We start from the raw sequence: 25,084 nt of genomic DNA, 5'->3' as shown, positions 1-25,084 counted from the left end.
AAGGATATCAGTTGATGAATATAATCGCTATTTCTGGGCTGGTTTGTCCCCAGTCTTTTGTGGCTTGGTTGAAACTCATCTCAGGACAAAAGATCCCAACCTTGACATCAGCAGGCCATTCCCCTATGATGATGTATGCTAGTCTGCTGAAGAGGTCCTTTGCTGTGATCACTTTGATGCAGATGACCTTGACTTCCTTGGCCCTCATGCTGCCCCTGCTCCTCAGGCCCAGCCTAATGCTTCTCATCACTCAGATGGAAGAGATGACAGTGTTCACCCTCTGCTCCCTTCCCATGAAGCCAGAAGAAACCTTGAAAATTTGGAGAAAGAAGGCCCTACTGCTCACAAGCAGGATGAGGTTGAGACCCTAATCAAGTCTCTCTCTCACATGTCACTCAATGACCCAGACTACTCCCTCCTCTACTATTGTGCTATCAAGATGGATCCTGATGCTGCAAAGGTGCTTCATGCCCCTTCCCTTTGTCCTGCTCCTGCATCTGCTCCTGCATCCACTGCCCCTGCTGCCACTTCCTCATCCCAGACCTGTCCTGCTAGAAGGACCATTACTTGTTATGGCTGTGGTGTTGAAGGCCATGGTGTTGAGAGTTGTCAGGCTATTAATGATCTCATTCAGAAGGGTTCCTTGGCACATGATGAAAACCATTGAGTCATCTACCCTAATGGACAGCGCATTTATTGCAATGGAGAAGAGACTATCCTGCAAGCCTATGAGTGCACTAAAGCTGCTGCTCAGCCTGCTAATGCAGTTTGCTTTGTTATCCATGAAGAGGCCAAAGAAGAGTCTAGTGCTGAGATCTATGAGTTGGAAGAAGAACCCCTTGTTGCTGCTGTAGATCGCTCTAACAAGGTTACTAAAGAGAAGAGAAAGGCTGTCTTTGACAGTGTCCTTGTCCCACCTCATTCGCATGGCAAGGAGAAAGAGACTCAAGAACCAAAGCCCTCATCCTCTGCATCTATCCCTGCTCCACAGAAAGTGCCACTCACTCCTGCCTTCATGCCAGTTGATGTTCATCCCCCTGACTTTGATGGAACTAGAGATGACACTACCATGGAAGATGCCTCTGTCCCAAAGCCATCTGGACATGCCACTGATTCTGCAGACAGGTCTAAGAAGTCCAAGCCCACTCCTACCACTTCCCTGTCTTCATCACTTTCACAGTCTGCCAATTCCAAAGCCATTGTAGAGTGCATTCTTTCTACTCCCTTGACTGTATCTGTTGGGGAGGTCATTGGATCATCTAGGGATGTTTCTCAGCACCTTCAGGAGCTTATGTGATTCAAGAGACAGCCCCTGGCTCATCCTGTCAAATCTGTTACCACTGTTGAAGGAACTCCTCCTGTAGCCTCCTACTTGGCCTTGACTTCTAGCACCCTCATCACTATCAATCTGACTTGCAATGGTCGATGTGTAACAGGTGTCATCGACTCTGGGTCTACTCTCAATGTTGTTCATGCTGGTATAGCCCAGTCAGTCATTTGCATGCCCATTGACATGTCACAGACTATCAATATGTGAGATGCAAAAGGAGGTGTCTCAACACTGAAAGGCCTGGTACAAGATGTCCCTCTCTTCTGTGGTGCTGCCAAGACTTGGACCAATCTGTTTGTTGCTCCAGACACTAATGCAGGCTTTGATCTCCTCCTTGGTCGTCCTTGGGCTCTTGGGAACTCAGTTAGCATTGTTGAAAGAGAGTCTGGAACTTATGTTGTCTTCAGAGCTGATTCAGATCGCCCCCTGGAGATGTGTGTTACTGAAGGCCAGCTTGGGTCTGTTGCAGATACACTTATGGCGACTCTAGAGCCTGTCCATCCTCAGCAAGAAGCCAATGAACCTATGAGAGATGTAGCAGTTGGTACCCCTCATCATGTTTCACCTACAGTCTTTGCTCCACCCCCATCAACTTCACAGTCACCCCCTCAGTCACTCGATTCTACTCTGCTATATCCTGAATCACCCCCAGATGGGTTTGGTGTTGCCTCAGCTTTTCCTGCATTCCATCCCATTCCCATCCAAGCATTCCCACCTCCTACCAGTCCCTTTCCTTCAGAGTTTGTCAGTCAGCTTACCCAGGAGTTACAGTCCACTGATGTGAGTGGATTGGAGGATAATCCTACCCTTGCCCAGATTCGTCACTGGATCAGAAGAGAAGAGCACCAGTCACTTGTCTCACTTCTTACTAGCCTTGCTAATCACACTCCCCATCTATCCTCCCTTTATCTCGACTCAAGCCATGCACTTGCTGGAGAAAGAGATACTGATGAATCAGGAGTCTACTTCCAAGACTTCCTTATGCTTGATACTTGCTTGGTCTGACAGGTTCCTGCCCCACTTGAGCATTACCATGAGCTTGAAGGTTCTGCCTATGTCATATTCTATCCTTGTCTACTCCCACAGGCATCTCCCACTCAGAGCAATGCATCTCCACCTCCAGACCTGCCATCTGGCTCAGGTCTGCCTGCTTCACATGTACTTTCTAATGGTATTACTGCTCCTCCTCAGACTCCCTCTCCCCCATCCCCAGATCCAGTTATCATTCAGGAAGAGCCCACTGATGGTTCCCACCAGGCTTCACTGCTGTTCTGTAGAGACACTGTCACTCCAGACTCTGAAGCTACGTTCTCCATCTTCAACACTTCCTACTGTGGTTCAGTTGCCCCTACTGCCTATGATGCTAGCCATGACTCTCAGTCCATGCAACTTGATGATGAGTTGTGCAGGGATCCATATGCACCCAGTCTGTCCACCTGTCATCAATCTGCACAACTCAACAATGACTTGTGCAGCCATGTGCAGCTGCCTGGTTCATCCTTGGATATAGGTCATGACTCTCAGTCCACATAACTCATTGACGAGTTGTGCATGTCCCACCACTTGTCCAGTCTGTCCCCAGATATACCCACCACACTTTCACCACTTGACTCTGATATGTTCAACACTAGTGTTGGCTCTCACTTCTATCTGCCTAGCCCATCCTTGCCTCAGTCTGCACAACTCGGTGACCACTTATGCAGGCATCAGCATTCATCTAGTCCAGCTCTTCCCATGCCATTACTACCTTCAGCTCCCCAAGCCATGTCTAATGCTGCTGTTGGTGAAGAGTCAGTTGCCATGCCAGAGCCTTACAGCAATGTTCACCCCAGGCATAATTCGGTAGCAGGTTGATCTGAATCCCACCCATCATGCATACTAAGTTTATAATTTCATGAGTACATTGTGTAGTGCTGCAAGTCTACTGAAATCCAAGGTATCAGTAAGGTGTCCATGATGTACAAGCTTGACTGTTATTAGAAATCTAGTATACATCACTGATAGTCCATGTCCCAACTAGAATCTTAAATTCCACACATGTACAAACACTGCTGCTAGTCAACTGAGAACCTAAATTTCATGTGTGAATTGTATGCAGCAGGACAGTGATGAAAAATAATGTCAAATGTGGAGAGCAGTACATTCAGTGCCTGCATGATATACTTAAAATCAGGTGAGTTGATATGCTATGGGAAAACTTAATGTTGGACATGCTGCAGCTGAGCTGCTACACTGACAGAAATTTCAATATCAGTCAAGGAGTAAACATGTCATGACTTAGGGTGTTGTGAAGGTCACAGTCTCAGTGGCATTTCATCCTTTGTTTTGGATGTTGGCTGCATGTCAATGAGTGCCTGACATTTTATGTTTCAGTTGTGAGCCAGCACAGCTCCCAGCCTTAATGAAACTTAAAACATCAGTAGAGTCATTGACACACACTGGCCGCTGGAGCTGGAGCCAGCCTGCTGCGCTGCACTGCATGGCATTACTGGAGGTACACAAGCACCAGAGTGCTGGCAATTCATTACTCTGTGGCTCACAAACATTTTATAATATATTTTACAATATCAAGTCAAGAGCAGTCTTCTTTCATCGACAGCCATATCCACAGATGGGGACGGTGGGGAACACAGGCTGGCGATCTACACAGCGAGAAGTCGTGGTGAATGTTTGGCATGATATATCGATAAGTGAGAAAGCGCAGATTTGCCATCAATTGGCAGTGTACAATACCAAAGTCCTACGGGTGCCCCTGGACGCACCCTCTGTAATATCATCGCTTGCTCACACCTTTATCTAAGGACAATACAGGTGGTCAGTTTTGTGAGCGTGCATCGATTTTTGACTTACCATGAAGGGGTCGAATTCCAGTGTAACAGGAAGGCAAAGGGCCCCAATGATGAAAGTACTTCCTACCTACGCACTTGTAAGTGGATCATTGGGCAGCATTCCAGTTCCCACCCCACCATCTCTTTATCCACTTGCTGCCCCACTCCTTGTTTTGCCGTCGAGTAACCCCTACATCTTTGAATTCCTCCGTGTTTGCAAAGGTTGCCATTCCCCTCCATGCATCCATTGCAGCATCTTGGGCTGTCTTGACTGGAGGAGTTCCATCTCGGGTGGAAGGATTGGATGAAGTGCTGAGTAGACTGGCTCATGAAGCCCGCAGAACTGAGAGGGACCACCAGTAGTATATATGTTCTGCATTGACATTGTGGTCAGCGACAAGTAAAACAGCCCCAAGAAATAACTGCGAAGGAGACGGCCTTACTTTTACTAACCATGCCTTTTCTGTGTCTGTGAACGTCATGGGGACAGTCTGCAAAACCTCACCAATTCTATCAGCATTGGCTCCTGCCACCGATGGAGCAAAGTACAATTTGCAGACACACCACTGTTTGGTGTTGAAATGGATTCTTGCAGCAAAAGGTCGGGTCATGTGCAAGGAGCTTCGATTCAACAAGTGGCAGTTGTTGGATATCATCTTCTTCATCAGAGGATGGTGCAACTGTATTCTGGTTATGTAGTTGGGTAATAAACGTATGGGAGTAAAGATATCTGGGACGTACAATTTTATGATATATTGCCCAATCTTTGTTGTCAGCACCAAACATGTCCTCTTTCCATGCCCTGTCAGTCTTTGCAGGCGAACTCTGCTTGCCCAGATGGAGACTCACCTGTACCTGCCTTCCTGTTCATCTTTGATACTCGATTGTCTGCGGGAAGGGAAGCGATGTTCTTCATCCGTGCCTGTGCAACAACACTGTTCCTATCTGAAGGGGCAGCTTTGTGACATTCATGCTCCTTAATCCTGCTCATGATCGCCTAAGTGTAGTGTCACCAACAAGCAGTTAATGCAAAGAATCAAATATATATACCTCTTGTTCCTCACGCAGCCTTCCAGCCCAACCATCAAATCATTTTCTCATTCTTCCTCGTCACGACGTTCCTCCACTTCCCACTCTTCTCTTTCCTTTTCTTTCCCTGCACACTGAGCATGCACTTCAAACCCAGTCTTGAGCAGTTCGTTGGTACCTGTAGTAGAATGACATGAGTGCATCGATGCAAAATGCCAGTAATGGGACAGAGTATTGTTGAGCTCGGATGTGACTGCCAGTGTGCTTGAGTCAACCAAAAAAAAGAATGAAAAGTGATGAGCGAAAGCACCTACAGGCTCGAGTGTAATGGAGATGCAAGTTGCTCTGTCATTAACATGGGGTGGTCAACAGTGTCTGTGTCGATCCCCAATGTGATGAATGTGCAATCAAAGGCATGTTCCTGTTCACATTAAGCATACCATAGATATACCAGTACAGAGGACATAGAGAAAACCCAAAATGTAATTGGGATGTGCCGTTATCGATGAGTGGGGTGTCCTGCCCACGGCATACATTGTACAAGTCGAGTAGCATGGCAGACGGAAGGGTTGGTGTTGGGACCTGAAAGACCTCAATGGACCCTTGTTCTGACATCCTCTGCAGGGTGCTGCCTGTCCGGACTTGCTTTGCTGTTCACTTTCATTGACCAAATGACATCTAACAACTCTATCCGAATTGATACTACATGCATACCCAAAATGGAAAGCCCAGCATTTCTGGCAGAAACTTGGGGGACAAACAGTTTGGACCAGGATGTGTCCAGGAATTCAGTAACATAGTATTACACCAATCAATCTTTGTAAATTTCTATCTATCATGCAACATCCAAAAAAGCCTTAGAGTAGCAGAGCCCTCTACAGTATTCAGTCCTCGTCTAAGCTTAATTGAGTAGTAAAGTCTTCAACCCCACTCTCAGTGTCGCCATCATTATCTTCCTGGTTCGATGGAAGTGTCATCACAGTTCTCATTGTCTGTCTGCATCACCAGCAGGGTAGCACCAGCATGTGGTGGGACAATGACCTCTGGGACTTGATCAGTAAATGCTGACATGTCAGCTGAGGACGACCTGACCTGTTTTTCCACTCTCGAAATTATACCACTTATCCACCCAGGCATTCAGTTTCTTTCTCTCATTAGGCAGTAAGGACATCAGCCAACTTCCCTTGTAGCAGTTGAGTGGCAGTCCTGGGGGTGCCACTGCATCCTCATTGACGAGGTTACTGGGTACTTGGTGCCTGGGTTCTTGACTGTGAACAGATATGTGTTCAACTCTTGGCTGGCAATTAGAAACCATCATGGAATCTATGGTGCACATAAGATCGGCCAGTTCTTCGCTGTGCCAAGCAGGAGGGATTATCAGATAAACTTTGCGCCCATTTGAGTCTGTGTCCGACTCATCCAAGCTGATGCCTTGAGAGCCTATTAACTGTATCAGGTCATTATGAATGATAAGTTCATCATTGTTTGCGACACAATCTGCCCTGCTTGTATAAAGCTTGGGGCACGTAAGATAAGGGAGGGCAGTGTAGGTACAGTCAATGACGTACCCTTGTTTTGCATGTACTACGAGCGGCGCTCCTCAGCCTGGTGTGACACATCTCCTCTGACTTTTTCAAGTTGGTGTACACATCCTTGACATAATGCAGGTGAAAGTAGAGGGACAGCTCAATGTATTCCAACTGCAGGAAGTGAGCAGGTGGAGGTGTTGGAAAAGAATACCATTTGCTCTCCTCTACCTTCCTCTTGAAGTCCTTGGCAAATACATGAATAGCCTCCATGTTGAAAGGCATTCGGATGGGAGTGCTGATAGATCGATGCGGAAGTCATTGGGAGTTATCTTGATGCAACCCGGGTCATGCCTGTTGAATGCAAGATTTTCATCATCAGTGGCAATTGGTCTAGACAGCTATAATCGCTAATATGCAGTAATCAGCAAGAAGTGTTTCTGTATCAATTGCTGATGGAATGTGAGCCACTCAGAATTGTAGTGAGTAAAGGCATACCCAGAATTTTGTATGACCAGGGTTTTCCACAATATCTGTCTTCCAAGGGGGGCTGCTTGCATCTTCGAGTGGGCTTGGACCCTGCAGACTTGTTTCATCCCTGTAAGCTTGCCTGAGCACCCCCAGATTCCGATCTGCTGTTAAGAGCTTGGTGATTCAGCTGCATCAATCCATCAAATTCCATGCACATTTGCTTCATGTCCTGTCAGTGTGCCTCTGAACTTGCATTCACAGCTGCAATCAGCTCCAACATCCTTGCAGCCATCAGTGAAAAAATCGGGCCCATGCCAGAGCCTGCCATCGGAATCTAGATTGATGCATAGTGTTAAGTTTGTGACTAGGTTGGGGGTCAAAGGCCAGAGGCCGAGTGCTGGGGGCAACAACCCTTTGTCTTAGCTTGTGTGCTAGACCCTTGTGCAAGCCAGGTTGAAGTCAGAGAGAGCCGAGGGGGGTCAGGAGCAAAAGCTGAGAGTTGTCTCGGGCTTAAGCTAGGAACAGAGGGTGAACTAGTTTGATATTCAGACTGAGGAACTAAGTACAACGTACGTAGAGTATATATACCAAAGACCAGCAACCCGAAGGCTGGGGTTACTGGTGAGGAACTAAATAGCTGTGCAAAGAACTAACTAAAGGTTAAACGAGAAGGCAGGGATTGGAGAGCCGAAGACAGACACTGCCCCGGCACAAGCAAGGGCAGTACAAAGACTAACTAAAAAAGTGTAGTAAGAAAACAGACTCCCATGGCGAGCTTTCCTGATGAAGGGTCCAAGTCGAGACAGTAAACTGGAGCCTTCACTCCCAGTAAGACAGCCTGTGTGGAGTCTGGGTCCTGATGTCGAGTATGTCAATCACAATGGAAAAAGAAAACGGATGTTCTGTTACCTGAAAATCACTCAACACTGCTGCTACTCCATTATCATAACCAAAAATAATAGTTGAGCACTGGCATGGATCCCAGAGAATGGAGAGTATCAGGACTGGAGTGCGGACGATGCATGCCACTTCCCCACTACTGACACACCATACCATCAGTGAACAGTCGTCACTACCGCTTGCAAGGTAATCGACCTGCAGTGAGAATGCTAGACAGTTCACAGTATCAGTATGGCCTCTCAGGCTTTTATCCCATATGTACAGAGTGGAGAGCATCAGAAAATACTTGTGAAATGTTAGCAAATTGCCAGCAATTTGAGGGAACTCGCTCCTTTTGTAAGAAATCCAATCAAACTGCCCTCACACACATGAGGTAGCATGACATAATACGATACTATGCACCCTAAAAGACTTGCGCCACAGATGTGATTCTGTGAAGAGTCGAAATAGCTTTGTATGCATATAGCACAAGCAAATCCCAAGACATGATGTGTGTATTACAGGCAAGTTGCTCCGATATCCTTTGTGCTACATGAATCTGTGAAGAGTTGAAATGGTACACGCATCGCAGGACTTGTTGATCCTTTGTGTTGAGCAATATCACAACCAGCAAAACATGTGAATCATGAGACTAGGACAGGCAGCAGGCCAATATTGGAAGGACCAGATGTTCAGTGATGATCAAGCGATGACAACACAATGGCCGCATGTCAGGGACAGTGACACAAACAGAGACCCAATAATTTTTGCAGAGGAATTGAAAGCAGGCTCTGTGCTGTAGCTCTGCTGTTGCCGCTATTGAGAAAAACTTGAAAGGCTGTTTGCTCAGCCTATAAGTATGGCACCACCGTTGAGCATGACTTACTGTCAATAGCATCCCAAACCTCTACTCCAATGCCTGCTATCCAATCTTCTACACAAACTCCCCAGCATTCCCCACAGTAAACACCAGCCAGCACTCAAGCCAGCACCAGCTCCTGCGAATTCCACCGGTGACAATTGCAGATCAGTTTTCTTCACTGATTTGTCACAGAAAGTGGAGCAAATGACGAAGTTCTTTGAACTGGAAGTGATACATTCTTGGGAGGTGAGTATTACCTCTGATCCTCCAGCCCAATGCCAAAGTCCTGGCCATCCATAGGAGAAACAAGCTGCTGAGGATCGCACGAGTTGCTGCTCAGAAAGCCGAGGCTGATGTGAAGGCTGCAGAAGGGAAGATACATAAACATATGGCAAAGGTGAAATCAGTTTACCTACCTATGCAATCACTGAGTGCATTGGTGTTGCAGTTTGCTGCCATCCATGCCAGGGCAGTCAAGTGTCCCATGTGCAGGAATTGTATGGATTGTCCATTCACGTGTGACATTATGTAATCATCCCACTGTATCAAGCTGGTCGAATGTGGCCATTCGCTTTGCTTTGGCTGTCTGAGGACATGGTTCCACAGATGTTTACTGGATCAGGTAGGCTGGAAGGATATCCCCACTCACTTAAAGGAGAAGCCTATGATGGCTGCGAAGCTCAAAGAGCTGCATGAAAACAAGCACATTTATATCCCTTGGTATACCTGTCCTGTCGTAACTTGCCAGACTTTTGTGGATCGCAAGCCTATCAAGGTAGCCAGTTGCAAAGCATATGATCAGTGTGGTCAATGCTGTGTTTGGAGCTCCCAGTAGGCCAAGTCGATTCAGGCCCACTTCTCCAGCATGGCAACATCTGGGCAGATGTCTTTTATGAAGAAGACATAGAATAAATGGTGAGCACTGCATGATATGCATATTTGATCTGTCATATGCATCCCTTATGGCTTCGGCATACGTTCTCACAACAGGATGTCATGGTTATTCTCCAAATTCAAATGTCACACCAGTCTCATACATCGTTATTGCGGGTTGTCACCATTACTCTCGTGTTGTACTCTTTGCTTTGTCTCGCATTATTTCTTACCACCCTTCACTTGCTTGTGTTGTCGCATTGCACCCATCGGTTGTGTGGTGGTTACATAAATTCGTTCAAGATTTACTCATATTACCCAGAATGACTGTCTGTTAGTACTTCATGGCTCCTGTGCTAGCGCTACACTTGTATAACAGCAAACATCGATGTCAGTCTCGTCAGGTTTGCGTGATCAGCCCTGGCACTGACCCGATCCTTGAAAGTTGACACACAGTACATCTTTCACTTACAAAAACAAAGGAATGAGTATGGATCCTGGTGTCCACTGCTGGGAGTGCCAGCAGTGGTTACAGTTATGTGGAATGATTGTTCACAGTCGAGTATTGTTCCAGGATGTGGAGCAGTCCTGGTCAAGCAGCAGCCCAGCAGCCCAGTTCTTCTTTCCCCTTCTGCAAATCGATGGGAAATCAGCCCTTCCAGTGGATTACATAAAGAATACCATCCCTCCCATCCTGCCACCAGAGTCGCCCAAGAGTCGCATGCAGTTGGGCACTCGTAGTTGGAGGTAAGTAATAAACCGTTACTCTCTGACCATTTCTATTGACATCTCCTCAGGTGTTTTTGGATCAATCCATAAGTTTCTTTGCTGGGACTCAAGGATTGAATATGGGCACCATAAGGCAAATTGCTTCGATTTCCATGAGTTGGCCCACTCTCCACCTTCCCACCCTCTTCTGAACGCCCCCGCTTTCCAACCAGAGTCACTCAAGAGTTGCATGCATTGGGCATCCGTAATCAGATGAGGTACACTACTTATCGTTCTGAAGTGTCTGTCACGCCCACATTCCCTAGACAGTCATCACTACTGCTTTGCCCACTATTGCATCTGAGCTTGGTGGTGGGAGGAACTATAGTTGGGTCAGAAGGTAGTTTAGGTTGCTGGCACTGTTGGTAAGTAATAACTCCTTCAATGTTACTCATTTTCCAGGCCTTAATCAACTTTTCACAACTACGAACATCCAAACCTCATTGACTACCTCTCCATGCGTCTCCCATTTCTGGAGTTGATGGTGTTATGCGCCTGACCTCTACCTCCCCGAACATGCTCGCAGTTTTCCAAAATCGGGAAGGTCATGCGACACATCGCTGCATTATTTGTGGAAAAAGTACCCTGAGATGAGGAATTCCACTTCTGAACCTGCTATGTCAACGGTAGCAGCTGCAGAAGGGGAGAATGGTGATGCAGCAGGGGATATATCTATGCTGTCCATTGTATGAACGCTCTATCACGAGGTCCCATTTATGATCCTACATCATAAGTTTTTTGCAAGCTGATCACACCTGCTTTAAAGTTACCCTGCAACTAGAAAGTATAGCGTTTCCTGCTCATTAGCAGCACGATGTACATACTTCATTATGATGACTGATTGCATCAAGTCTGTTCATACATATATGTAGGTTACTTTGTAGTGTGAGAAATCAATTCATTACTGTCAGACCCCATTTTATATTAGAGCGAGAACTAAACCATTATTTTTCAATATATAATGGTGTAGATTCATAGTCTCCCATAGGCAGACCAAAGGCAAGAAAATCGTTCTCCCGACTATGGTAGACTTGTGACCTTGTAACATCTGTTTTCGTTGGCTCTTACATAAACACCATCCCTCTCATCCTGCCCCCGGAGTGGTGCAAGAGTGGCACACATTGGGCATCCATAGTCATCATACCCACCATTCTTACCAATTTGTCCTGGACATCCAAGATCACCCTCAAGCTGACCGTTGAACAAAGATTGTTTTACCATGGTTGTATGGTCTTTAATGGTCTGGTCTTTATGTTTAGATCATTTGAATCGCCTTTGTTTCTTAGGGCATGAGGCTGTTGAGAGCACTGGACCCAGGATGTGAATTTGGGTATTTATTCTGCTCACTGAGCAGCTCTGTTCCATGCTACTTCCATGGAACAAGAACCACACAAATATGTGGGCATGGTACATTTTCAATCGCGCTACCACAAACATTTACTCACTCTGTGTGGGGCCAGACACCAGGCACTGAAGAGCCTCCAGATGGGCACAAATCCTCATTGGCTGGATCGGTGCAGAGAGTCCCAGAATCAGCAGGGGGGCATCAGCAACAGGTATCACCTGGATCTGAATGTGAAGTAGTCGAGGAACCGGTGCCTGTAAGGACAAAGCGTGGCCCCCGAAAGCAATGGACAAGTGGGTATCACCTTCCTAAGTCCCTGAAGGCCAATAAGGATGCTGGCTTGGAAGTGGTATGTGTGGTGCATTTTATTTGCCATATGAATTTTTGCATGTCAACATCTGCAGGTACCTGCTCCCCCGCCTTGTAAAAGTCACCTCCGAGAACTGGCGGAGAGACAGCATTCCACTAGGCTAGCTGAGCATGACCAGGACTCAGATCGATTTGGCATCATGAATCACTATTCCTTGGCAAGCAATTCTGGATCAATTCTGCCTATGTCAGTCATGGGAATGGTTCACATGGCTACCTGCACCATTCACAGTCTTTTGGATTCTGACAACACCATGTCACCTCAGGTAAAGTTTTCATCACTCAAGGCAAGCACTCTTCTGATTTTATGTTCAGGTTTGTTCAACTGCCAACAGCGATACATGCTTTAATGGAGTGCCAGCAACTCCAGTAGAGCAGTCTAATGACAGTGATGTTCAAATATCTGCATGAAAGGTGAACAAAATTAACTCTTCCTGCACTCAGCCACTAATGAACTTTGTTGTTAGGCTTTGGTCTCGAATGATAATAATCCTCGTCAGCATATCACTGCGGACCCGACAGAGCAGTTGAATCGCAGCGATGATCAGATATCTGCTTTTCAGACATCTGCACAACAGGTGAGTGACAACAACTCTGCCCCCCCTTGGCTGCTGATGAACTTCATCGTTAGGCTTTGCAAGTATCTGCCTTGAATGGCTGTACTATCCCTCCTCAACATATCGTGACAGAGCTGTCTAACTATGGTGATGTTCAGATGTCTACTGAAATGCCTCATGCCATGCATCAGACATCTGTAGAGCAGGTGAAAGAAAACTGCTTTCCCCCATTGGTCCGCTAATGAACTTTCTCACCAGACCTTGCAAGTGTCAAATGACCATGATTCAGACTTGACAATACACCCCGACTACGGTGATGTTCAGATGGCCACTGAGGTGCCTCTCATCTTGTATCAGTGGTCTGCACAGCAGGTGAATGAATGGTGAATCTGCTCCTGCACAGTTACTAATGGACTTCCTTGCTAGGCTGGGCAAGTATCTCTCTTGAATGACTGTAACCCCCATCAGGCCTATGGTGATATCGAGATGTCTTCTGAGGCAGCCTGTGCCCTGTATTGTGCATCTGCACAGCAGGTGAGCAGGAATGCTCCACCATCACCTACCAGCTAATGAACTTCATAATTAGGCCGTACAAAGTGTACATTTCAATGCTATTTCAGATGATGTACAAAATTGGTTTCACCATCTCGAGGCCATGGGTGGACACAAGGGACTTGTTGCTTATCAGCATGTCCTTGCAGCATTGAGTGGTTTACAGATTTCACCGTCAGCATCTCAGGAGGTCTGGTACAAGATATCTCCCTTTTACTATGAGAATACTAAGAGATGCTGACATGACTGGTGTCATTCAGGAATGCAGTAGATACCAAGGGCCATGGGTGGCTGGACCTTACTGGTTTCTCTCGTGTTCTGTCCCTTGTTCAGTCAAATGGGCATTTACAATGTGGTTCCCACAACTTGGTAAGAGCTGTGGCCATGCCCATTGACGCATACTGATAGTCTTTTGCAGTTCCCTGTGGGTAACATGGAGGGGGCAAGTTTTCCCTGTTCATCAAATGTATATCCTGACGTCACGAAATATTCGCAAGGCCAACCCTCAACGCTGAGACCCCTTATAGGAAATGTGCATCTGCCAATGCCAATGAACTGTTATCCTCATCAGTTGCCACCAAACAACTTGACTCCATGCAAACACCATGTCACGATGGTTTCCTCTACCTTCCCACACTCGCAGGTTGACCCTGTAACAACCATGGCCCCTAGCAACCTTGCATGCCCTCCTCTGGCCTCCATCAGCACCATGGTCGATGCCTGGATGGAGCAGAATCGAAAGACCAGTCAAATGACTGATCTCACGCTACTTGGGTCGAACCATCATATGCCTTGGGACCCCGTGGGGTCATTTCAGCGACATGATACCAGGGGGCAACACATCGTCCCATCTGCCCCCTACTCTCAGCACCTTTTTTCCACAGACAGGAGCACTGGCAGTTCCCATCGTCCCACTGTTGACTCTGCGCACCCTGTCCAACCCCAGCAGATGGCTTCTACTTCGGGCCAACCTCTGGCTCGTGGCTCTGTAGGTGTCATTCAACAACCAATTATGGTGCAGAATACCTTCCCTCTGGCACCTCGATTTCAATCAACAGTTCCCACATTTGAGGGTGCTTTAAACCCGCCAGCTGCCACTGCCCATGAAATGAACCAGCCGCAACAAGTCAACGTAGGACATGAGAAGGAGACAATGCACAATGCACAGGAGGTAAGCTTCGGCTTTCTTCTCTCAATCTGTGTCTATACCTACTATGCATTGATCTAGATTCCGATGGCAGGCTCTGGCATGGGCCCGATTTTTTCACTGATGGCTGCAAGGATGTTGGAGCTGATTGCAGCTGTGAATGCAAGTTCAGAGGCACACTGACAGGACATGAAGCAAATGTGCATGGAATTTGATGGATTGATGCAGCTGAATCACCAAGCTCTTAACAGCAGATCGGAATCTGGGGGTGCTCAGGCAAGCTTACAGGGATGAAACAAGTCTGCAGGGTCCAAGCCCACTCGAAGATGCAAGCAGCCCCCCTTGGAAGACAGATATTGTGGAAAACCCGGTCATACAAAATTCTGGGTATGCCTTTACTCACTACAATTCTGAGTGGCTCACATTCCATCAGCAATTGATACAGAAACACTTCTTGCGATTACTGCATATTAGCGATTATAGCTGTCTAGACCAATTGCCACTGATGATGAAAATCTTGCATTCAACAGGCATGACCCGGGTTGCATCAAGATAACTCCCAATGACTTCCGCATCGATCTATCGCACTCCCATCGAATGCCTTTCAACATGGAGGCTATTCATGTATTTGCCAAGGACTTCAAGAGGAAGGTAGAGGAGAGCAAATGGTATTCTTTTCCAACACCTCCACCTGCTCACTTCCTGCAGTTGGAATACATTGAGCTGTCCCTCTACTTTCACCTGCATTATGTCAAGGATGTGTACACCAACTTGAAAAAGTCAGAGGAGATGTGTCACACCAGGCTGAGGAGCGCCGCTCGTAGTACATGCAAAACAAGGGTACGTCATTGACTGTACCTACACGCCCTCCCTTATCTTACGTGCCCCAAGCTTTATACAAGCAGGGCAGATTGTGTCGCAAACAATGATGAACTTATCATTCATAATGACCTGATACAGTTAATAGGCTCTCAAGGCATCAGCTTGGATGAGTCGGACACAGACTCAAATGGGCGCAAAGTTTATCTGATAATCCCTCCTGCTTGGCACAGCGAAGAACTGGCCGATCTTATGTGCACCATAGATTCCATGATGGTTTCTAATTGCCAGCCAAGAGTTGAACACATATCTGTTCACAGTCAAGAACCCAGGCACCAAGTACCCAGTAACCTCGTCAATGAGGATGCAGTGGCACCCCCAGGACTGCCACTCAACTGCTACAAGGGAAGTTGGCTGATGTCCTTACTGCCTAATGAGAGAAAGAAACTGAATGCCTGGGTGGATAAGTGGTATAATTTCGAGAGTGGAAAAACAGGTCAGGTCGTCCTCAGCTGACATGTCAGCATTTACTGATCAAGTCCCAGAGGTCATTGTCCCACCACATGCTGGTGCTACCCTGCTGGTGATGCAGACAGACAATGAGAACTGTGATGACACTTCCATCGAACCAGAAGATAATGATGGTGACACTGAGAGTGGGGTTGAAGACTTTACTACTCAATTAAGCTTAGACAAGGACTGAATACTGTAGAGGGCTCTGCTACTCTAAGGCTTTTTTGGATGTTGCATGATAGATAGAAATTTACAAAGATTGATTGGTGTAATACTATGTTATGAATTCCTGGACACATCCTGGTCCAAACTGTTTGTCCCCCAAGTTTCTGCCAGAAATGCTGGGCTTTCCATTTTGGGTATGCATGTAGTATCAATTCGGATAGAGTTGTTAGATGTCATTTGGTCAATGAAAGTGAACAGCAAAGCAAGTCCGGACAGGCAGCACCCTGCAGAGGATGTCAGAACAAGGGTCCATTGAGGTCTTTCAGGTCCCAACACCAACCCTTCCGTCTGCCATGCTACTCGACTTGTACAATGTATGCCGTGGGCAGGACACCCCACTCATCGATAACGGCACATCCCAATTACATTTTGGGTTTTCTCTATGTCCTCTGTACTGGTATATCTATGGTATGCTTAATGTGAACAGGAACATGCCTTTGATTGCACATTCATCACATTGGGGATCGACACAGACACTGTTGACCACCCCATGTTAATGACAGAGCAACTTGCATCTCCATTACACTCGAGCCTGTAGGTGCTTTCGCTCATCACTTTTCATTCTTTTTTTTGGTTGACTCAAGCACACTGGCAGTCACATCCGAGCTCAACAATACTCTGTCCCATTACTGGCATTTTGCATCGATGCACTCATGTCATTCTACTACAGGTACCAACGAACTGCTCAAGACTGGGTTTGAAGTGCATGCTCAGTGTGCAGGGAAAGAAAAGGAAAGAGAAGAGTGGGAAGTGGAGGAACGTCGTGACGAGGAAGAATGAGAAAATGATTTGATGGTTGGGCTGGAAGGCTGCGTGAGGAACAAGAGGTATATATATTTGATTCTTTGCATTAACTGCTTGTTGGTGACACTACACTTAGGCGATCATGAGCAGGATTAAGGAGCATGAATGTCACAAAGCTGCCCCTTCAGATAGGAACAGTGTTGTTGCACAGGCACGGATGAAGAACATCGCTTCCCTTCCCGCAGACAATCGAGTATCAAAGATGAACAGGAAGGCAGGTACAGGTGAGTCTCCATCTGGGCAAGCAGAGTTCGCCTGCAAAGACTGACAGGGCATGGAAAGAGGACATGTTTGGTGCTGACAACAAAGATTGGGCAATATATCATAAAATTGTACGTCCCAGATATCTTTACTCCCATACGTTTATTACCCAACTACATAACCAGAATACAGTTGCACCATCCTCTGATGAAGAAGATGATATCCAACAACTGCCACTTGTTGAATCGAAGCTCCTTGCACATGACCCGACCTTTTGCTGCAAGAATCCATTTCAACACCAAACAGTGGTGTGTCTGCAAATTGTACTTTGCTCCATCGGTGGCAGGAGCCAATGCTGATAGAATTGGTGAGGTTTTGCAGACTGTCCCCATGACGTTCACAGACACAGAAAAGGCATGGTTAGTAAAAGTAAGGCCGTCTCCTTCGCAGTTATTTCTTGGGGCTGTTTTACTTGTCGCTGACCACAATGTCAATGCAGAACATATATACTACTGGTGGTCCCTCTCAGTTCTGCGGGCTTCATGAGCCAGTCTACTCAGCACTTCATCCAATCCTTCCACCCGAGATGGAACTCCTCCAGTCAAGACAGCCCAAGATGCTGCAATGGATGCATGGAGGGGAATGGCAACCTTTGCAAACACGGAGGAATTCAAAGATGTAGGGGTTACTCGACGGCAAAACAAGGAGTGGGGCAGCAAGTGGATAAAGAGATGGTGGGGTGGGAACTGGAATGCTGCCCAATGATCCACTTACAAGTGCGTAGGTAGGAAGTACTTTCATCATTGGGGCCCTTTGCCTTCCTGTTACACTGGAATTCGACCCCTTCATGGTAAGTCAAAAATCGATGCACGCTCACAAAACTGACCACCTGTATTGTCCTTAGATAAAGGTGTGAGCAAGCGATGATATTACAGAGGGTGCGTCCAGGGGCACCCGTAGGACTTTGGTATTGTACACTGCCAATTGATGGCAAATCTGCGCTTTCTCACTTATCGATATATCATGCCAAACATTCACCACGACTTCTCGCTGTGTAGATCGCCAGCCTGTGTTCCCCACCGTCCCCATCTGTGGATATGGCTGTCGATGAAAGAAGACTGCTCTTGACTTGATATTGTAAAATATATTATAAAATGTTTGTGAGCCACAGAGTAATGAATTGCCAGCACTCTGGTGCTTGTGTACCTCCAGTAATGCCATGCAGTGCAGCGCAGCAGGCTGGCTCCAGCTCCAGCGGCCAGTGTGTGTCAATGACTCTACTGATGTTTTAAGTTTCATTAAGGCTGGGAGCTGTGCTGGCTCACAACTGAAACATAAAATGTCAGGCACTCATTGACATGCAGCCAACATCCAAAACAAAGGATGAAATGCCACTGAGACTGTGACCTTCACAACACCCTAAGTCATGACATGTTTACTCCTTGACTGATATTGAAATTTCTGTCAGTGTAGCAGCTCAGCTGCAGCATGTCCAACATTAAGTTTTCCCATAGCATATCAACTCACCTGATTTTAAGTATATCATGCAGGCACTGAATGTACTGCTCTCCACATTTGACATTATTTTTCATCACTGTCCTGCTGCATACAATTCACACATGAAATTTAGGTTCTCAGTTGACTAGCAGCAGTGTTTGTACATGTGTGGAATTTAAGATTCTAGTTGGGACATGGACTATCAGTGATGTATACTAGATTTCTAATAACAGTCAAGCTTGTACATCATGGACACCTTACTGATACCTTGGATTTCAGTAGACTTGCAGCACTACACAATGTACTCATGAAATTATAAACTTAGTATGCATGATGGGTGGGATTCAGATCAACCTGCTACCGAATTATGCCTGGGGTGAACATTGCTGTAAGGCTCTGGCATGGCAACTGACTCTTCACCAACAGCAGCATTAGACATGGCTTGGGGAGCTGAAGGTAGTAATGGCATGGGAAGAGCTGGACTAGATGAATGCTGATGCCTGCATAAGTGGTCACCGAGTTGTGCAGACTGAGGCAAGGATGGGCTAGGCAGATAGAAGTGAGAGCCAACACTAGTGTTGAACATATCAGAGTCAAGTGGTGAAAGTGTGGTGGGTATATCTGGGGACAGACTGGACAAGTGGTGGGACATGCACAACTCGTCAATGAGTTATGTGGACTGAGAGTCATGACCTATATCCAAGGATGAACCAGGCAGCTGCACATGGCTGCACAAGTCATTGTTGAGTTGTGCAGATTGATGACAGGTGGACAGACTGGGTGCATATGGATCCCTGCACAACTCATCATCAAGTTGCATGGACTGAGAGTCATGGCTAGCATCATAGGCAGTAGGGGCAACTGAACCACAGTAGGAAGTGTTGAAGATGGAGAACGTAGCTTCAGAGTCTGGAGTGACAGTGTCTCTACAGAACAGCAGTGAAGCCTGGTGGGAACCATCAGTGGGCTCTTCCTGAATGATAACTGGATCTGGGGATGGGGGAGAGGGAGTCTGAGGAGGAGCAGTAATACCATTAGAAAGTACATGTGAAGCAGGCAGACCTGAGCCAGATGGCAGGTCTGGAGGTGGAGATGCATTGCTCTGAGTGGGAGATGCCTGTGGGAGTAGACAAGGATAGAATATGACATAGGCAGAACCTTCAAGCTCATGGTAATGCTCAAGTGGGGCAGGAACCTGTCAGACCAAGCAAGTATCAAGCATAAGGAAGTCTTGGAAGTAGACTCCTGATTCATCAGTATCTCTTTCTCCAGCAAGTGCATGGCTTGAGTCGAGATAAAGGGAGGATAGATGGGGAGTGTGATTAGCAAGGCTAGTAAGAAGTGAGACAAGTGACTGGTGCTCTTCTCTTCTGATCCAGTGACGAATCTGGGCAAGGGTAGGATTATCCTCCAATCCACTCACATCAGTGGACTGTAACTCCTGGGTAAGCTGACTGACAAACTCTGAAGGAAAGGGACTGGTAGGAGGTGGGAATGCTTGGATGGGAATGGGATGGAATGCAGGAAAAGCTGAGGCAACACCAAACCCATCTGGGGGTGATTCAGGATATAGCAGAGTAGAATCGAGTGACTGAGGGGGTGACTGTGAAGTTGATGGGGGTGGAGCAAAGACTGTAGGTGAAACATGATGAGGGGTACCAACTGCTACATCTCTCATAGGTTCATTGGCTTCTTGCTGAGGATGGACAGGCTCTAGAGTCGCCATAAGTGTATCTGCAACAGACCCAAGCTGGCCTTCAGTAACACACATCTCCAGGGGGCGATCTGAATCAGCTCTGAAGACAACATAAGTTCCAGACTCTCTTTCAACAATGCTAACTGAGTTCCCAAGAGCCCAAGGACGACCAAGGAGGAGATCAAAGCCTGCATTAGTGTCTGGAGCAACAAACAGATTGGTCCAAGTCTTGGCAGCACCACAGAAGAGAGGGACATCTTGTACCAGGCCTTTCAGTGTTGAGACACCTCCTTTTGCATCTCACATATTGATAGTCTGTGACATGTCAATGGGCATGCAAATGACTGACTGGGCTATACCAGCATGAACAACATTGAGAGTAGACCCAGAGTCGATGACACCTGTTACACATCGACCATTGCAAGTCAGATTGATAGTGATGAGGGTGCTAGAAGTCAAGGCCAAGTAGGAGGCTACAGGAGGAGTTCCTTCAACAGTGGTAACAGATTTGACAGGATGAGCCAGGGGCTGTCTCTTGAATCACATAAGCTCCTGAAGGTGCTGAGAAACATCCCTAGATGATCCAATGACCTCCCCAACAGATACAGTCAAGGGAGTAGAAAGAATGCACTCTACAATGGCTTTGGAATTGGCAGACTGTGAAAGTGATGAAGACAGGGAAGTGGTAGGAGTGGGCTTGGACTTCTTAGACCTGTCTGCAGAATCAGTGGCATGTCCAGATGGCTTTGGGACAGAGGCATCTTCCATGGTAGTGTCATCTCTAGTTCCATCAAAGTCAGGGGGATGAACATCAACTGGCATGAAGGCAGGAGTGAGTGGCACTTTCTGTGGAGCAGGGATAGATGCAGAGGATGAGGGCTTTGGTTCTTGAGTCTCTTTCTCCTTGCCATGCGAATGAGGTGGGACAAGGACACTGTCAAAGACAGCCTTTCTCTTCTCTTTAGTAACCTTGTTAGAGCGATCTACAGCAGCAACAAGGGGTTCTTCTTCCAACTCATAGATCTCAGCACTAGACTCTTCTTTGGCCTCTTCATGGATAACAAAGCAAACTGCATTAGCAGGCTGAGCAGCAGCTTTAGTGCACTCATAGGCTTGCAGGATAGTCTCTTCTCCATTGCAATAAATGCGCTGTCCATTAGGGTAGATGACTCAATGGTTTTCATCATGTGCCAAGGAACCCTTCTGAATGAGATCATTAATAGCCTGACAACTCTCAACACCATGGCCTTCAACACCACAGCCATAACAAGTAATGGTCCTTCTAGCAGGACAGGTCTGGGATGAGGAAGTGGCAGCAGGGGCAGTGGATGCAGGAGCAGATGCAGGAGCAGGACAAAGGGAAGGGGCATGAAGCACCTTTGCAGCATCAGGATCCATCTTGATAGCACAATAGTAGAGGAGGGAGTAGTCTGGGTCATTGAGTGACATGTGAGAGAGAGACTTGATTAGGGTCTCAACCTCATCCTGCTTGTGAGCAGTAGGGCCTTCTTTCTCCAAATTTTCAAGGTTTCTTCTGGCTTCATGGGAAGGGAGCAGAGGGTGAACACTGTCATCTCTTCCATCTGAGTGATGAGAAGCATTAGGCTGGGCCTGAGGAGCAGGGGCAGCATGAGGGCCAAGGAAGTCAAGGTCATCTGCATCAAAGTGATCACAGCAAAGGACCTCTTCAGCAGACTAGCATACATCATCATAGGGGAATGGCCTGCTGATGTCAAGGTTGGGATCTTTTGTCCTGAGATGAGTTTCAACCAAGCCACAAAAGACTGGGGACAAACCAGCCCAGAAATAGCGATTATATTCATCAACTGATATCCTTCCTTTATTCTTCAACCAACCTCCAATGCGAATGAAGCCACGGTTGTAAGCCCTAAAGTCTTGAAGAGTCATAATGGGCTGCATCCTAGACTCCAAAGTAAAGCTCTTGAGATGCCTTTCAAAGAACCTTTCATCTGATAGATCAGCATCAAAGTACTTGAGGAGATCAGCCTTCAAGTTAGCCCAATCAGGAGTGTAGTAGTGAGCCATTCCTTCGATAACCTCCCTAACACAAGCATTGCAGTACTGGAGGATCGACTTGACCATTTCCTGGTCAGAAGTGACATTGTGGTAGGCACAGAGATGTTCATAGTGGTCCAAGAAGGAGTGAACATGGGTATGGTCTCCTTGGAATAATTCAGGGGCAGACTTCATGCCAAGCAAGGGCATAGTGAGAACAGAGTGAGCAGGGGGAGCAGCCATAGCTACTGGAACCTCTGATGATGTAGGAGGATAGATAGTGGGAATGGTGGATGACATAGTAATGAGATATCAAGTGGGTTTTAGAAGTGGGTTTTTAGAAGCAAGTTTCAATGGGATGAGTGAACAGGGTTTCTTGATCCAGGAATAACCACCCCTTGTGGTGGGCTCCAGATGTGAGTCAAAGTGTGGAAAGCTGGTATAAACCAAACAAATCCAACACCAAAGACAAATATGAGCGAGTGGTGGTTTGCCTCTGTGGAACCTGGAGTGCAGAAAAATCTAAGAGGGGGAGACTTCAAGTGGAGGTGCTCCTGGCACAAGTCGTTGATGAGTTATGCAGGAGTAGACAAGCAATGACTGGACAGGGGATGCTGAACAGAGTGAAGGTGTTCAGCCAAAAGGATCTCTGGAATGATGGACTTTGATAAGATGTGCTCCTGGTGCAAGTCAATGATGACTTATGCAGGTGTGGATGGATGACTAAGCAGGTGTGCTGACAAAGCACAGATGATACTTCAGATAATGAATGAAGGTAGACAGACCCTTGATGGAGCCTCAACTACCTAGGATGATGAATGGGGACAGTTAGACTTTTCTGAATGAGCCTCAACTGTTGATGATGAGATATGCACTGAGAGAGCTGAACTGACTGCTGAGTGGCTTCTGATTGCTTGTGGATTGCTTGTGGGTGTAACTAAGCACATGGGGGTTTATATACTGTGGGGGGAGCACAGCTTGTGACAAACAAGGCACAAACACTTGGTAAGTAATGAGTAAGGACTGAGTAATCATGATGAGTAAGTGAGAAATGAAAAGTAAGCAAGCAAAGAGGATTGGTAAGTATTGGCAATGAACAAGTCAAGGATAGTCAAAACATCACAGAATGAGTCAAATAGAATCAGAAACTGAGTAAGTGCACTGATATCACATTAGGGGGTGGCAATGCAAGTTAGATCTTGGCAGAGACATCTCTAGATCCAAAGATGGCATGACAGATGGATGGTGTTTCCAGATAAGGAAGTATTAATTCCAGAATTGAAGGACATGAGTCAGGTGTCAAAGGGGCTAGGGCATTGGGGGTCTGTGGGGCAATTGGAGCATACATGATCATGTCTCCCACCCTTTCATCCTCTCAGTGAAGTTAACAAAAACTTCATGAATGGGGCTCTGATGGAGGAGGAGGAGAAGGGGGGACATCCTCTGCTGAATCTTGCAGTAAGAAGGCAAGGTGCACATCATACTCATCATGAATGTGATCAGGGAGGCTGGAGAACAGTAGACTATGCTGCAGCTGTCGCAATGTGGGCAGGGAGCAGGGAGGAATGATCCATATGCTTCACCAACTGGGAAGACCGAAACAACCACATAAGACCTTTCTAACTGAGTGACAGACCTGAGGTGACCAAAGAATGTCCTTCTGGAAGTCATACTGACAAGGAGAACATGCTGACCAAGCTGCATGGGATGAGATGGGGCTGACAATGATGGGATGAACCAGGGGGCTTCAGGATGGAAGCTGGTGGGAATGCCTGGCAGATATATGTAGCCACTGTCTCTGGCAAATGAGACAACCGAGATGATCAATGAAGAGGCAGCCATGATTGATGGACCTAGTGAAATGAGTGTCTGATGGATGGAGTGCTGTAGAAATGCATAGGGTGTGAGGATCCTCTCCAAATTTGGAAGGCAGAATCATGTGGCTGAGCACATTAAGCGAGTATGAGAATGGAGTCGATATCTTCAGAAATGGTGGAGATACAACGAAAACTGGAATGCCATACATGGGTGCTAAAAACCTTTAATGCATGCTTAACTCACTTCCTGTCTGTCAGTCTTTCTATGCATGAGGCCTTTAGTCTTCATCTGCAGGCATGGGCATTGTGCACAACTCATTGACAAGTTAGGCAGAGTCAGCTGTAACCATGTCCACAACACCTTTGGTGTGTGACACTGACTCCAGTTATGCCAGTCACCCAGACTTTGGCTATTAGCCTCAGCACAGCCACTGTGGCTATCCACTCTCTTGCTAATCTTCTTGCTAATAGCTTATTAACAAGTCTGGCTCTATGTTTGTTATCCCAGACCAGCCTCATGTATTTAACCCCTGTACATACTTCATAGCACTCCAGTCAGAATATCAACTTAGTATTACCCTCAGCTCTGTATTACCCCTCGAGACTACTCTATAGCTAAGGCCAAGCCTTAAGCTATCCCTGGCCCCTGTCCCAGACCTCTCCCTGGTTTCCATAAGGGTACAGCACATAAGCTGACACCAAGGGAGGTAGATCCAACCCCAGACTGGCTTCCCCCTGTGCACACTCCAAGACGAGCCAGTTTCCCATGGTCCCAGTCTTATTCCTGCACTCCTGGCCTTAAGTCCAGTCCTCTGGACTTAGCCCCTGACCCCCAGCCTTAACTCCAGTCCAACCGGACTTGGCCCCTGTCTCCTGGCCTTGACCCTGGCCACTCAGACTTAGCCCCTGTCACCTGGTCTTGAAGCCTGGTCACCAGAGGGTAAACCCATACTTGACAGA

The 25,084-nt window shown here is 46.9% G+C and overlaps 5 protein-coding genes across 5 annotated transcripts; 3 read left to right on the top strand and 2 right to left on the bottom strand.

Annotated features, from left to right (window-relative positions):
* Nucleotides 1-4,265: 4,265 nt before the first annotated feature.
* F5J12DRAFT_935127 (uncharacterized protein) lies at nt 4,266-5,157 on the bottom strand (the record flags this gene model as incomplete). The annotated part of the gene is made up of 4 exons (XM_051749606.1): nt 5,008-5,157; nt 4,723-4,838; nt 4,612-4,649; nt 4,266-4,470 (listed from the first exon to the last, which is right to left on the bottom strand). The coding sequence occupies exons 1-4, from the start codon at nt 5,147-5,149 to the stop codon at nt 4,266-4,268; spliced, it is 501 nt and encodes a 166-aa protein (XP_051594360.1). The 5' UTR covers nt 5,150-5,157.
* Nucleotides 5,158-6,135: 978 nt separating this feature from the next.
* On the bottom strand, nt 6,136-6,998 carry F5J12DRAFT_787361 (uncharacterized protein; the record flags this gene model as incomplete). Its single annotated transcript, XM_051743633.1, has 3 exons — nt 6,136-6,230; nt 6,280-6,634; nt 6,756-6,998. The coding sequence occupies 3 exons, from the start codon at nt 6,996-6,998 to the stop codon at nt 6,136-6,138; spliced, it is 693 nt and encodes a 230-aa protein (XP_051594359.1).
* A 1,711-nt stretch (nt 6,999-8,709) lies between these two features.
* On the top strand, nt 8,710-9,760 carry F5J12DRAFT_787360 (uncharacterized protein; the record flags this gene model as incomplete). Its single annotated transcript, XM_051743632.1, has 5 exons — nt 8,710-8,861; nt 8,959-9,076; nt 9,118-9,171; nt 9,197-9,322; nt 9,548-9,760. 5 exons carry the CDS (start codon nt 8,710-8,712, stop codon nt 9,758-9,760), a joined length of 663 nt encoding a protein of 220 aa, XP_051594358.1.
* Nucleotides 9,761-15,481: 5,721 nt separating this feature from the next.
* Nucleotides 15,482-15,835, top strand: F5J12DRAFT_682777 (uncharacterized protein; the record flags this gene model as incomplete). The annotated part of the gene is made up of 1 exon (XM_051740273.1): nt 15,482-15,835. A coding segment is annotated over one exon (354 nt), but the record flags the coding sequence as incomplete, so codon positions are not given.
* A 1,144-nt stretch (nt 15,836-16,979) lies between these two features.
* F5J12DRAFT_935123 (uncharacterized protein) lies at nt 16,980-17,889 on the top strand (the record flags this gene model as incomplete). The annotated part of the gene is made up of 4 exons (XM_051749605.1): nt 16,980-17,121; nt 17,291-17,406; nt 17,480-17,517; nt 17,659-17,889. The coding sequence occupies 4 exons, from the start codon at nt 16,980-16,982 to the stop codon at nt 17,861-17,863; spliced, it is 501 nt and encodes a 166-aa protein (XP_051594356.1). The 3' UTR covers nt 17,864-17,889.
* Nucleotides 17,890-25,084: the final 7,195 nt, after the last annotated feature.

This window comes from Pisolithus orientalis (assembly GCF_024613125.1).
Source record: "Pisolithus orientalis strain OTSU chromosome Unknown F5J12scaffold_103, whole genome shotgun sequence".
In the NCBI taxonomy this organism is placed as follows: domain Eukaryota; kingdom Fungi; phylum Basidiomycota; class Agaricomycetes; order Boletales; family Pisolithaceae; genus Pisolithus; species Pisolithus orientalis.
Note: the sequence above shows the minus strand (reverse complement) of the source record. Positions and strands in the feature narration are given on the sequence as shown.